The sequence below is a fragment of the Clinocottus analis genome, unplaced genomic scaffold, assembly GCF_023055335.1.
Source record: "Clinocottus analis isolate CAN_PGR_092001 unplaced genomic scaffold, fCliAna1.0.p SCAF_21, whole genome shotgun sequence".
NCBI lineage: Eukaryota > Metazoa > Chordata > Actinopteri > Perciformes > Cottidae > Clinocottus > Clinocottus analis.
Genome location: NW_027175943.1, coordinates 7079944 through 7092910, shown reverse-complemented (window position 1 = coordinate 7092910; position 12967 = coordinate 7079944). Strand labels below are relative to the sequence as shown.

At 41.6% G+C, this 12967-nt stretch overlaps 1 protein-coding gene across 10 annotated transcripts in view; it reads left to right on the top strand.

Moving 5' to 3' along the window:
* LOC137792478 (adhesion G protein-coupled receptor L3-like) overlaps positions 1–12967 on the top strand; it is a 203274-nt gene that overhangs the window by 163357 nt on the left and 26950 nt on the right. For all 10 annotated transcript variants that reach the window (XM_068588183.1, XM_068588189.1, XM_068588192.1 and 7 more), the window contains 2 exons: positions 913–1089; positions 9778–9987. In XM_068588183.1, the coding sequence (XP_068444284.1) occupies positions 913–1089; positions 9778–9987 (387 nt within the window). The remainder of the gene's footprint in view (positions 1–912; positions 1090–9777; positions 9988–12967) is intronic.

Below are 12967 nucleotides of genomic sequence, written 5' to 3'. Positions count from 1 at the left end.
TCCTTCTCAACCATGATGTTTTGGATCACTAGTCTTCTGGGATGATGATGTGTCCTCTAGTTATTGTTTTGCTTCCTTGCCTCACGACTTAATGGGACCAATTAAATCCATTAATGGAACAGAGGGTCATCCTATCTCCTTCCTGTGGAATATTTTACGCAGGGTTTGTATGTGTGAAGGGTAAACTCAGTCAGCGGCAAATTTACATTCACAGAGGATGAACCTTATTAGACTAATTACCCTACAGCAAGTGTGAAACTATGAAAAACTACAGCTCCTCATGGTGTTAATAGTAAGACAGCAGCGATGTTTAACCTTGGAAGCTGTGAGTCACAAAGGAAAGGATTGCAATGTTAAACTCCTTTTGTCTCCGAAGCTACAAAAGAAATTGGGCTCAAGAGGGAAAGGCCGTTGATTTATCTATTTATCAGCAGTTATGTTTTGTTGTGCTTGTGTGTTAAACAACCTCACAGGTCGTGGGTGACTTTTATAAAATGGCAAACGAGTTAGCAAGAGTGTGCTTGTGTCAAGCGAGTGTGTGTGCTTGTCATTAGGACCGTAGCCCGGCATAGACAGCGTTGCTACCATTAAACAGTGGGGTAGTCAATTTCCATGCAGTGAAAGTTAAAGAGAAAGGTCAAAAAACACAATAAGAAACAGGCATGGGGCTGCTTGATGCTGTCTGACAGTAAAACCACCTGCTATTCACTTAAGACTGGATACAGATTGCAGTGGGGAGAAATGATCCTGCTTTGAGGATGTTTATTCTGCAAAGGAGGGAAAAAATGGACAAAGCTATTATGTGATTAGCTCCAGACCCCTGTATTGCACCTCGCGAGCAGAAATGGCGTATGTCCTTTTGTTATTAATTCCACTGTGTCTGATTCTACTCGTGTGTTTACCCTCCAACAGCAATCTGAGGAGAACTTCAACCCCAACTGTTCATTCTGGAGTTACTCCAAGAGAACCATGACTGGTTACTGGTCCATGCAGGACTGCCGCTTGCTCGGCACCAACAGGACACACACCACATGCTCCTGTACCCATCTCACCAATTTTGCTGTCCTCATGGCTCATGTGGATGTCAAGGTAGGCCACCTCTTCTCCTAATGTTACTTCACAATGGACATATGTATCCACCAAAATGTGCAATTTACCAAATGCATTTGAGAGAAATGAAAATGCATTGATCCATTACGGTTTACCCGGCCAGTCCATTCCAAGTTGATAAGTTGACAAGAAAAGTAAGGTTCAGGCAGTGTAAAACATTGTAAAGCAGTGGCTGTTTGTCAATATATCTTTTATTTCCCTTGCTTTTTAGTTCACAGGGTAAAATGGAACAAGTGTTTTTGAACTTTCACAGCACTTTGTAGACTAACATTTAAAGTGCCAATATACACGCCGTATTCATATAATTTAAAACCGTGAACCTGTCAGTATAAAGTGTGTATTGATCACGGATAGGATCGGCTCCAGTGGTGGTGTGTTTTGTGCAAGCAGCTGTTGAAGAGCTGCACACAATAGTTACACATTGGTTTTAATGTAATGATTTGTTTTGGCCTTCAAACCTTTTTGAAAGTCCATATATGACATCAAAACGTATTTCTGTTTATGTACAACAGAAATATGTATTTTTCTTTGACTTTTTTTCTAACTACCTCTTTGAGCGGTCACAAGTGGAAGGGATAGTTTTGATGTAGTAAAATAAGCCGATTTGTCTGAATCTTCTTACTATGTCTCACTTTAGACTTTAATGTATCTAAGTAGCAAATATCTAACCCCTGACAAATGGACTTTAAGTTCCCTGAATGTAAATCTTAAAGGGATGGTCAATTTGCTTTACCAGCAGGACTGACTGGAGGTGAGAAGACCGAGCGATATCTATCATCTCCACAAATGATCAGAAGGCAGTGAATGAACATTCCTTTAAATATGTATTCACATTTTTTTTAATATTGGACTGTACAATGTATGTAATAATAATCTCCATTTGTATTACTTTTTGCATTTTTGAAAGAAAGCTTTTAGATTACCTGCAACTACTGCATGGAACGATCTACAGACTGGCAACACATAGTGACCCTGAATGAGTGTGAAACAAGTCCAGGTCGTCTGTGAAAATGTGTGCAAAATCACATCAACTCTGTGTTGCTATTTGTCTTGGCCATGTATCCCTTTTAAGAGATAACCTAAAACTCAATGGAACATATCTAGTTAAACAAAGGCTAAATAACCAAATACAACCTGTTAATTTTTCAGAATAGTGTAGAGTCAATGGTCGGATTGAAGCCTGATATCAAGATTTATTTTGAGTCCGGACCTTTTCCATCTGCCCCCCTTTATTAATGCATGAATATCTTTTTAATAATTTATGTAAAAACCGAAAAGAGGAAATTGTGCAGTCTCGGTGCATCATTTTTTGCACTTTTTTTGCTCACCGTATGCTTTTTTGCCTTCCGGGTAAACACCGAGACAAAGTGAAATGAGTTCAGTAAGTGAGAATGTAAATGTGAAGTGCTTGAGCTCAATTTATTGGGAGGTGGTAATGGAAGTAAAAAAAAAAGTGTTTAAATAAAGCTGTGAGATTTGTTTGGAGTGATTACTGGGAAGAAAACATTGAAAACGGAACGACTTGGATAAGGAAAGGGAAGGAGGATTGCCGGTCAGGGGAGAAGTTGTGCCGTAGTCCTGATGCTGACAGACGGCTTAATCGTTTCTGTCAGAGGAAGTCTGAGGAGCTTGCTGCTGACAGGGCAGAGTAGTTCTTGGTATCTGTTATGGCATCTCTCTCCAGAAGCTCTTCTCTGAATCAGTGGGGGGAAAAAGCACTCTGAGGGCCGTCCCAGTTGGCCCTCTTCCACTAAAGCACTACTCCTTCCTTCCCTTCCCTTTCTCCCCAATGCAACTCCATCTTTCGATTTTTCACATTTACAATGCTCGAACCCAAGCGCCAGAAAAAAACATGAACACGATCATACACACCGTCGGAAATTCAGCAGGGAGGGAGGCCTCCTGTGATATGGTTTACTTTTAGTGAGAGAGAGCCACTATTTGTCACTCAGCACCGTGACTTTTGGACCCACTAAGTTCTCTGCAGGACTGAAGCCGAGTCTGGAATAGAGAGGGAGCTGCGAAGAATGGGATCCTTCACGCAGTGAAAGCAAAGCAGCAAAAAAGCACAAAAAAAAGGAAGCAGTAAAAGGAGCGCTTTCAGTCAAGCCAATCCCTAACATTTTGGAAAGCCTGGCTTGCTTGTTGTACTGCATTCACCAGAGGAAAGTGGACAGTAGTTACACCCCAGCTCTGAGTGACAGTGACTCTCTTTTTTTTCCTTCCCTCCCTTATGCTTTATCTTTTCCACTTGGATGTTATAAAAGGCCGCTTGTTGGAAGGTGCCACTGAATGGGAGATATGGAGGCTTTTCATTTGCCAAACTGTCACAGTGTTACATCCGAGAACACACTGAATACAGGGAAAGTGGGAATGTGTGTCTGTGCGCGCGAGAGAGGCAGGGAAAGAAATTTCATAAATTGAAGAGACTGTTTTTGTATCCATGGCAACCGAACATACCACTGCTGATCTCTGCATTGTTATTACTCATTACCCTCAGAGCAACAGATTATATTCTAACCTTGTTTATTTCTCAGCGCCTTCACTGAAAGAAAAGAAAGATAGGCAAGCTGCAATTACAATTTTCTTTAGAGGACAGATGCTCACGACAGTATCACCATCATCTTTCATCTTCTTGTTTTGGTCGATGGATCGTGTGCACGGTGGCTGGGAATAATGACACAGTGTTATATTGGGGGATCTTTATGTTCAACTTAATAAAATGTCTTCTGTATTGCGTTTTCTAGTGTTGCATTTTTAGCGCCAAGTTCTTATTGCATTTGAAGTGCCACATACTTCATTCAAATTAGAAGTGGCAAAATGCCCCTACTTGTGCGCGTGACATTATGACTGGTGTCATTTTGTCCTTGACGGGGATTTGACGTTGCAGCATGGTTTTGGACGGTTGAACTTTAACAGTTCTGATGAGCAGAATACAAATGTGTTTTTTATATTTAGCTCATGTCAAGATGAAAAATATAGCAACCCTGTCTGTAAAAGTAGATGTTGATTTTTACCAAATGATATGTAATTGTCTAAAATCATTATACATGATTCTATGATCAGACATGACATGATTCATAATCTTTAGATCAGTTACCAACCATAGACTTTAAGATTTCTGAGGTCTAAACTTTTGTTATAAAACTAATGCGCACACACACATACAAGTTAACACTAACTGCCTCGTAATCATGCTCACTGTGTCTGTGATTGTGAGTGCGGGGAAGGTGAAAACATTCCCCACCAATTCATATTCATAAGAATCCCTTGAACTCGACTGTACTGTGTGTGAGATTACTAGACAAACTCAGCAGTAGAGAAACTCCAGACTGTGTCTCATCGGGATTAATTATGTTTCAAGTCAATTAGTTCTTCGGAATAATTTTCAATTCACATGTTGTAGATCTTTGAATATCTGCGTACCCAATGATGTTTAGAGCCTGAGTTGTAATGCAACGTTCTTTTTTCAAATTACCAAATGTTAAATCTTTTTCAAGTGGCGAGCTCACAAGAACTCATTAAAGTCAAATATCTAAACCAAGCCTTCTACTTTTCAGAAGCACACCCACTGTCAGATCTGCCATACCTGTCAGATACAGGGAATCAGGTAACTGCCAATTAGGTGATCACAAGGGCATCGAGGGCTGTCACTGCTCCCTGTGTCGCCCTTTGTTAGCACATTTTTAGCTATCTAGCCGGAGAGCTGATGCCTTAGACTGATCCGGAAATCCGAGAAGCGCCATTGGCCAAATAAACAAATTAAAACTGTACTCACAGACGGCAGCTGCGTGTAAGAGATTATATGTCTCTTGTATAGTTACAGAATGATAGCAAACAGGGTTTTTGGAGCAAGTGATGTGAGAGTGGGTGGACTTGAATGTGACTTTGCTAAGAACGCTGATGGTTCTAACCTCAAGTCCCGTTTCTGAGCCGAACGCATTTACTCCGATTGAAGATGCTTGCTATGTATTACGTTGTAAATAAAAACATTTAACTTGAACCTTTATGGGACCTTTGGTCTTGCCATAGCAGATGCAGAAGCTCTATCAATGTCACAATGGCAAACCATGAATGGCTACTATTCCATCCGGGTCGGCTTCTAACGTAGGTTTTCTAATGGTTCATGGCCACTCCAGCTCCTTAAGCTCTTTACTGAACCCTTTCCTTTGAATTTAAGGCCGCTATTTGTGAATATTGCTAAGGGGCATTGAGATTAAAGCACATGTTTTAAATATGGGCAAGAGTATAAGCCCCAGCTCAAGAAATATAGACCTGCTGTGGTTCCTCCTACAGGCTATCATTTACGTAGTAGATACGGGTGCTAAGATTGGCCCCAGGGAGGCATTGAGCTACTGGTAAGTGGCACTATCCCCAACAGACTAGTTTGTATAAATCAATGGCACATCCCACTGGATGATGGAGAGGGTGATATTTGGGTAACATTAATCACTGTCTTCATAGAACTGTCTACCTTGGCACCATCAGACAATAGCTATGATAAGAAAGGACAGTCAAGGTTAGTTATGTTTTCCACAATGTTGTATACGCACAGTACTGTACAAACAGCTAGGGAGATGCTTCAAACGACATCTGTTAGTTAGTTAGTTATGTTTTCCACAATGTTGTATACGCACAATACTGTACAAACAGCTAGGGAGATGCTTCAAACGACATCTGTTTATATGTTTAAGGCACATACAGAGAGAACATAGAGGCTACGTCACTGTCACAGCAACAGAAAGTCCTGCTTGGGCATTTCATCATGGTTATTGTAGCTTAGAACACAGTGTGACATGAGCTGCATGTGTTGAATGTCAACTCCCACCAAGCAAACCAGAATCTCTCCCCCAGCCCTTTTTAAATGTGACGAATTTGCCAGGACCCCTGATTCATATGTCCTCTTGCAACTGTTTCTCATCCCTGTGCAGATCATAAATCCTTGGTCATACCGGAGGTGAACTTGTCACATGACTCCCTGCAGTGGGCCACTACCCCTTAGCGCAACTGTCTGCCCAGCCTGACCGTATTTCATGAGTCAAAGCCCAGCTCTGGAGGCATGTAGCGAGATTTATGCTTTTTAATTGGATTGGCTTCATGGCCCCATGCTGAGAGCGGTTCTTTGGGGTATAAAGGATTGAAGCTCCGTTCTCTTCACCGCTTCACCCTCTTACGCATTTCCCAAGAGTTGGTTCAGGAGTTTCTGGCTTTGGACATGGAATGTTTATGGTAAATAGATGTGTAAGATGTGAAGGGAAGTTCAGATGGCCTGTCGGATTGACCAGTGTGCGAAGCAAAAGGCTTGTTGCCACCTTTTGCTCCTCCTTGTCAGACTGCTTGTGTGCCTGGAAACCTTATTTTGTGCTGCATGTGAGCAGATCAGAGGCAAAGCCAATCTCCTCAGGCAACCGTCTGGAATGAAAAATATGTGTGTTTAAGAAATAAGAGAAAAATGTAGAAGAGAAAGATTGGAAGACAAATCGAATAAATGTGCCTCGCCCTGCTAAGTAACATGAATGCTGTATGACTCAACCGCCCTTGCGACACGGCGAGTGGATTTCAGAGCAAATTACGTCTGCCCACTTCGGAGACCCCTAGACTGATTCCCATCATTGAGGCCTGTCGGTGTGAGGTTAGGTGCAGAGGCTCCGCAGATCACATAATTTGCCAATTGCCATCTTGCCTGTGCAGACCCGCCAGTAAGAGGAAACTTTTCAGCAGAGACATTGTAGCCGGCGTCGTCTCAGCCATCATCCACCTCCCAGAACAAAGAAATCATTCCTCAGTAAATCCATCACCCAGGTGTAGATACACTCCACACTCCACACCGCTCTCTCTCTCTCTCTCTCTCTCTCTCTCTCTCTCTCTCTTTCTCTCTCTCTCTCCTTCTCTCTGTTTCTATAGCTTTGTCTCTTTTTCTCTCTTGCTCTGTTGGCTTCTCTTTCTCTCTGACCTGGCCCCTCTCCAATTGAATGTGAGATTGTGATGGATAGAGCCTGCAGCCAGTGCACAGCTCGCTAGCCCGGGAGACCTTAGGGCCCCGTCACAATGTGCCGCAGCTAGTACCACCCACCGCATCATTGCCTTTGTAATGCAGCAGACTGAAAACAGATTTATGTGTCACATGCACCACGCACCTACAAACAGTATGCAAACACAAAACATCTGTTGCTTTTTTTGCCATACTATAGTATGACTTTTTATGATATAACGTGCTGAAACTTTTGTACATACTATACTGTACAAATCCCTCTAAAGTAAGGGCGCTAAAATCCGACATACACACACAACCAGCCGTCTGCTCTATGTAACATCTTGCAAGCCCCCCCAGCCCTCCAACGTATACACAACGGCTCATCAGGCAGGAAAATCAAAAGAGCGCACTCCCCAGACTCAAGGAGCACTGTGGCTGTTATTGTACCAGAGCCCCTTAATGATCAGCATCTGTTCCCCTCTCTGCTAGCATTAGCTGAGCCGCCACTAAACAAGGCTTTTGTGCAATACGTCATCCCCCAAGTTTCCTCACTCTAACTTGACTGGTGTGAGGAAGACAAAAGAAGAGACAAAACACCCATGTCTGTGTCTCCCTGCCCCCGCGGAAAATACTGCTGACTGGTCGAAATATGATTTAAAGAGGCGCTTGTTTGAGAGACATATTAGACATATAGTATGCTTTTGCTGCGGTATTTTTCAACGTAAGCAAATATTTTCTTGGGTTTGTCCAACGCTATAGCTCAGAGTCATACATTATTTGCTGGAGGCCAAAGCTGCGTACACATCTTTGATATCAAAGAGCCAAACTGCACTCTGAAGTCTGGTAGTTAATATACGGTGCCAGTCCCTGACAGGCACAGTTAAAAGGAGTTTATCTTTGCTTTCACCTGTGCTGTTTTTTTCCCCAACTGTCTGTCAATGCTAATCAGCTGTCTCCCATTAAATATATGCAACATTCTTCTGTGTTTAAATAATTCCCGTTTGATCTTCATTAGCATTCAGACGTAGTCATCAATTCAACACTCAAAAGTTGTACTGAGATGGCACTTGAGTCCCAGCAGGAATGATAGTCTGGATGTCTGGAGGTTGGCAGATTTCTTCAAAATTACCCCCTCCACCACCCCAACCACTTTCTCTCGTTTCCTCCCTCCTTTGAATCAAAGCCCAGCAGGATGAAAAAGAGGATGATCCCTTAGGGAAATTAGCAAGCTTTAAAAGCTGACCAAAGTGCTTGCATACAGTAATTATCTCTCTGATGCCCATCCCCATGTTTTACATATAGCAGACACTTATTTAAGCCTGTGTCATTATTTGGCGCTCTATCTTGGCAAGTCTTTTCTTCCCTACAGGTAGCATGATACAACATTGTCAGATGACAGTGCAGCCCTGAATATCACATGTAAATTGTACAGGGAACCTGGCATCTGTTTCCTTGACGTGTGCTTCTGCACAGTTTAATCTTCAGATGTCCCCCCAACAGCTTTATCAGATGAATCTAGAACCCCTTCATGCACTTCATGGTCCAAATGTGTTCTCTTGAAAATGTTTTAACTGGATATAATTGAACTAATTAATGATATGAAGTGGATACTACACTATTATTTACACATTTGAATGTTGTACTACTACCACTTGGAGCAGCAGATTTCAACAATGTATTCATACTTTTAACTATTTGACTGTTTATCTATTTGTTTTAAATGTGTATACATTAGTTATTTAATTTTCTGTTTAAATTTATAAATCTAATTTTATTCACTATTCCATCACATTAGTTGAGCTACTTAACAATGTTGGTACCCATTGAGGAACCCCATTTTGGGAAATCACTGTTTTGGGGGATTCCCGTGAAGTAGGGCGCAGAGCCTGTAATAAGTGACAAGATGCCATTTATTCCACATAGCTAATAAAGCTCCAATCCTAACACTCCTAAGTTTTACCCTGGGCAGAATGTTGTTTGTAATGTCTTTGCTTTCATGTGTTTAAGGCTGCAGAAGTCAGTCATTCTGCAGATTCTGCTGTTTTAGAGTGTGTTTCCTTTCCCCACTTCTGTCCAAGTATCCCTATGTGCACTTTGCTTTTATAGACTGATGTAAATTTTCTTTCATGGCTGCAGTGGAAACACTGTTGATCCTTATCTCTCCCTTAAAAGCACAAATTTATTGTCAGCAAAAGGCGTTTTAGTGCCCAAAACCGGCTGTCGCAGCAAATTACTATTTGAAAAGAGAAAGGAATCTAAAAGACAATGAAAGCTTGACCATGTTGTGGTGTGATTGTATTCATGTTGTGTTGGTCTGAGACACCTGCTGCCCTTTGGACTGCTCACTTTGTTCCACTTTGTTGCCTGACCAAAATGAAACATTGAGGGTGGGAGGGATTTTAGATTTGATTCACACTGACTAATTTATGATTTATATCTGCCACCTGTGGCTTGCTCTGTCAAGGTTTATCGGATGGTTGCATGCACTTCAAACCCTAAAACAAATGACAAATAAATTGTATGGTCATGTTTTCATTTTGTGTTTTTGTTTTTGCTTTCCAAATGAATCATTGTAAATTACGTACCTCATAGTATAGTTTCCTTGCAGTTTTGTCAAATATGGTTATGAGTGCAATAAGAAGAAGAGTGGACTGGACGTTGTTGACCACTTTCTCTCCTCCCCTCGCCTACAGAACACAGATCCCGTTCATGACATGCTTCTTGATGTCATTACTTGGGTTGGCATCCTCCTGTCCCTGGTCTGTCTGCTCATCAGCCTCTTCACCTTCTGCTTCTTCCGTGGCCTCCAGAGTGATCGTAACACCATCCATAAGAACCTCTGCATCAGCTTGTTCATTGCCGAGTCCCTGTTCCTGGTGGGGATCAATCGGGGTGACCAGCCGGTAAGACTACCGCTGATGGATACTTGCGTATCGATTTATTTTGCACTGTTGTATTTAACATTCTGCACAAAGTACTGCAAAACAGGGACAACCTTTAAAGGTCCAGTGTGCAGCGTTTAGGGCAGGGGTGGGCAAACTTCAGCCCGTTGGGCATTTTAATCTGGCCCGCCGAGTATTATACTTATTCTAATTTTAAAAAAATGGGCGGGCCTAGCGGACATACCGTCAAACCGGCGGCGCATTGCCATAACTTTCAGCAGGCAGTAACATTTAGGTTTCAAACTCTTTAAGGGATAGGAACTTCAGTCAAGGTTTCACATTTATAAAATTGTACCACAGAACTGCATGCTTGGAAGTCCTGTCAAACTCTGTCGCGGAGAGTACATAAATGAGTTCAGGTAGTGGCCCGGCCCGCCACAATATTTTCTGTTCCTCATGTGGCCCCATGGGAAAAATAATTGCCCACCCCTGGTTTAGAGGTATGCATTGTCAGAACTGGAATATAATACCATTCTGTTCAGTGCCTTGCAAAATTATTCCCCCCGATTTCTTTTTTTTGTTGTTGTTGCATTACAACAAAACCTTTATGAAAAACTGATAATGTGCATACATGTTCACCCTATTGTCTATACAGCCCTTAAATATCTAATCTGGTGCTCCCAATTATCTTCAGCAGTCACATATTTAGTGAAACAAAGTCCACCTGTGTGCAGAGAAGCTTAACATGGCCAGTCACATGATCTAACGGAGCACCATTAAAACCATTAATACAAAATGGAATTTTATATATACCAAGAAAGGACCAATACTCGAGGATCAGGCAAGGAGGTCATTACGCAGAGGGAGCAAAGAGACCAAAGAGCCCTGAAGGAGCTGGAAAAGCTACACAGCGGAGATTGGAGTATCTCTCCATGAACTTTAAGCTATACAGTCATGCAAGTGGCTCAACAAAAAAGACACTGCTTGAAGAAAACCAAAAGGTCTTTTGGAGATTCCAAACATGTTTTCAATTATTTTTTGGTGACTTCAACTTACTCTGTTGAGAAGCAATTGTGGTACCAAAATCCGGAGCAGTATTTGGTACATCTGGTCAGTAAGAGGTGCATTGAAGTGTCTAGATGAAAAAACAAATAGACATGCCCCTCTCTTTGCTCCTTGCACAGAAAAAAAAATCTTGAATCACAAAATTTGTTGAAAATCATTTCTTTTTCTTCAAATACATGGTCCCTCGAGGCTGCTAGAAGGGTTCTCTAAAAGCTTTGTATTAACCTTCACTGAGGAGTGTGCACCATCTTTTCTTCTCTAGATTTAAGAGCCAAGCATTTTTTTGAGAAAACGTAACCTTTGGTGTCCCGCTGCGCTGTGAATGGTACTTCCCAGAGAGTGCCAGTGGCCCTGAACTCTTTTGATTCTTCCAGGCTCACTGAGAAGAAATACTGAAAGGAAAGAATTGGATGCTCTTTATTCAACAAACACTCCTTCTTGGTCCCCTGAATGCTCAGAAGCAAACATATACTTGCAATTACGCTGACATACTCAGACACACACCTGCCAACTCACACCCTTATATCGTGATCATTCTTTATTGCACATACTCACTGACATTCATCCGTTCACTCTCCAACCACCTTCCTTGTGCAGTTTTCCAATTTGTTAACACTTCAGATTAATTCGGATTAAACTCTTCAATACACTAAACCATCTTCTAGTATAATAACTGTAGCTTGGATGGCATTACTTTCCTGTATGAGCTCAGCTGTGGTGGCAGGTGGAGGCATGCTGTCACTGCACAGTCATCTTCAAGTGTGTGTGCTCAACACTCAGACTGTAGACAAATGTGGAGTCATTACATGTATACAGAATGGCGGAGGGCTTTATTCCACCTCCAGCTTCTCGCAATCATCCCATTTTTGCTTGCTAATGAGGCAGAGTACACAGTTAGCTTTGCTGGAATGAATGCCTGTGCACAGTATGAAATTATTTCTCTTTCTGTGAATTTATAATTGGGTCAGACACTGGAATGTATATTATCGCTAAAAGTCTTTTTCACAATTGTATTTATGATTTTTTTTTTAAATCATTGTTTATAGGATTTTACCCCAAGATTACCTACAGTTCACTAGCGTGTTATAGATGCAGGTGAATTATGGCATTATTATAGAAATACTAAATTCATTGAGAAAGAAATAATATGTCCTTACTTTTTAGCCTCATACTATCAAATCACATCTCAATTGTGTTATGCCAATATCAGCATAACTATCAAAACCAAAACTCACAGGCCATAGTTTAGCTGCAAAGCTACTTCCCTGGGAAGTTAAAGATAATGCTTTGGCCCTACAACTTTCCCTTCCATAACATTTTATGGGTGAGATTCACAGCCTGGCTCTAAGATCACTCTCCTGGACTGCAATTAATGTCCACTCAACCTTTTAGTTATTTAATTGGATCCGTTTCAGTGACAAAATACGCTAGTTATGTTCAACTGTGCCAATAATTAGATCAATCCATGTAAGTGCTGTATCTTATTATTGTAAGAGAGTGTGAGCATGTGCATACACACAATTGACAGTTTGCTGTATTATATTCTTGCATATACATATCTCTACCAGCTCAGGCAGTGTGTAACTGCATTATGCGCTCACACCTGGCCGTGGTGTCAATGCATTAAGCTCCAAATGGCTCTTGGACTGTTGACTTCGCTTCTTCATATCTCTCTTTCATCCATGCCAGCTACAGCAAACAAGACCACATGGGCTCAGTAGCTGCAGCGGTCTCCTGCCAGTCACTACAGGCAAACATCCAATCACTTCAGCCAAACAAAGCTTAGCAATGCTAATTGTTGGGAAGACACAAATCTGCAGAGGTCAGAAAATGCTGCTCAGTTATAGTCACTTGGAGGACATATTTTGCAAGTCATATTATGGCCTCGAGCAACACATTAAAACTGATTTGATTAAAATGTTTTCAACTGTGAATG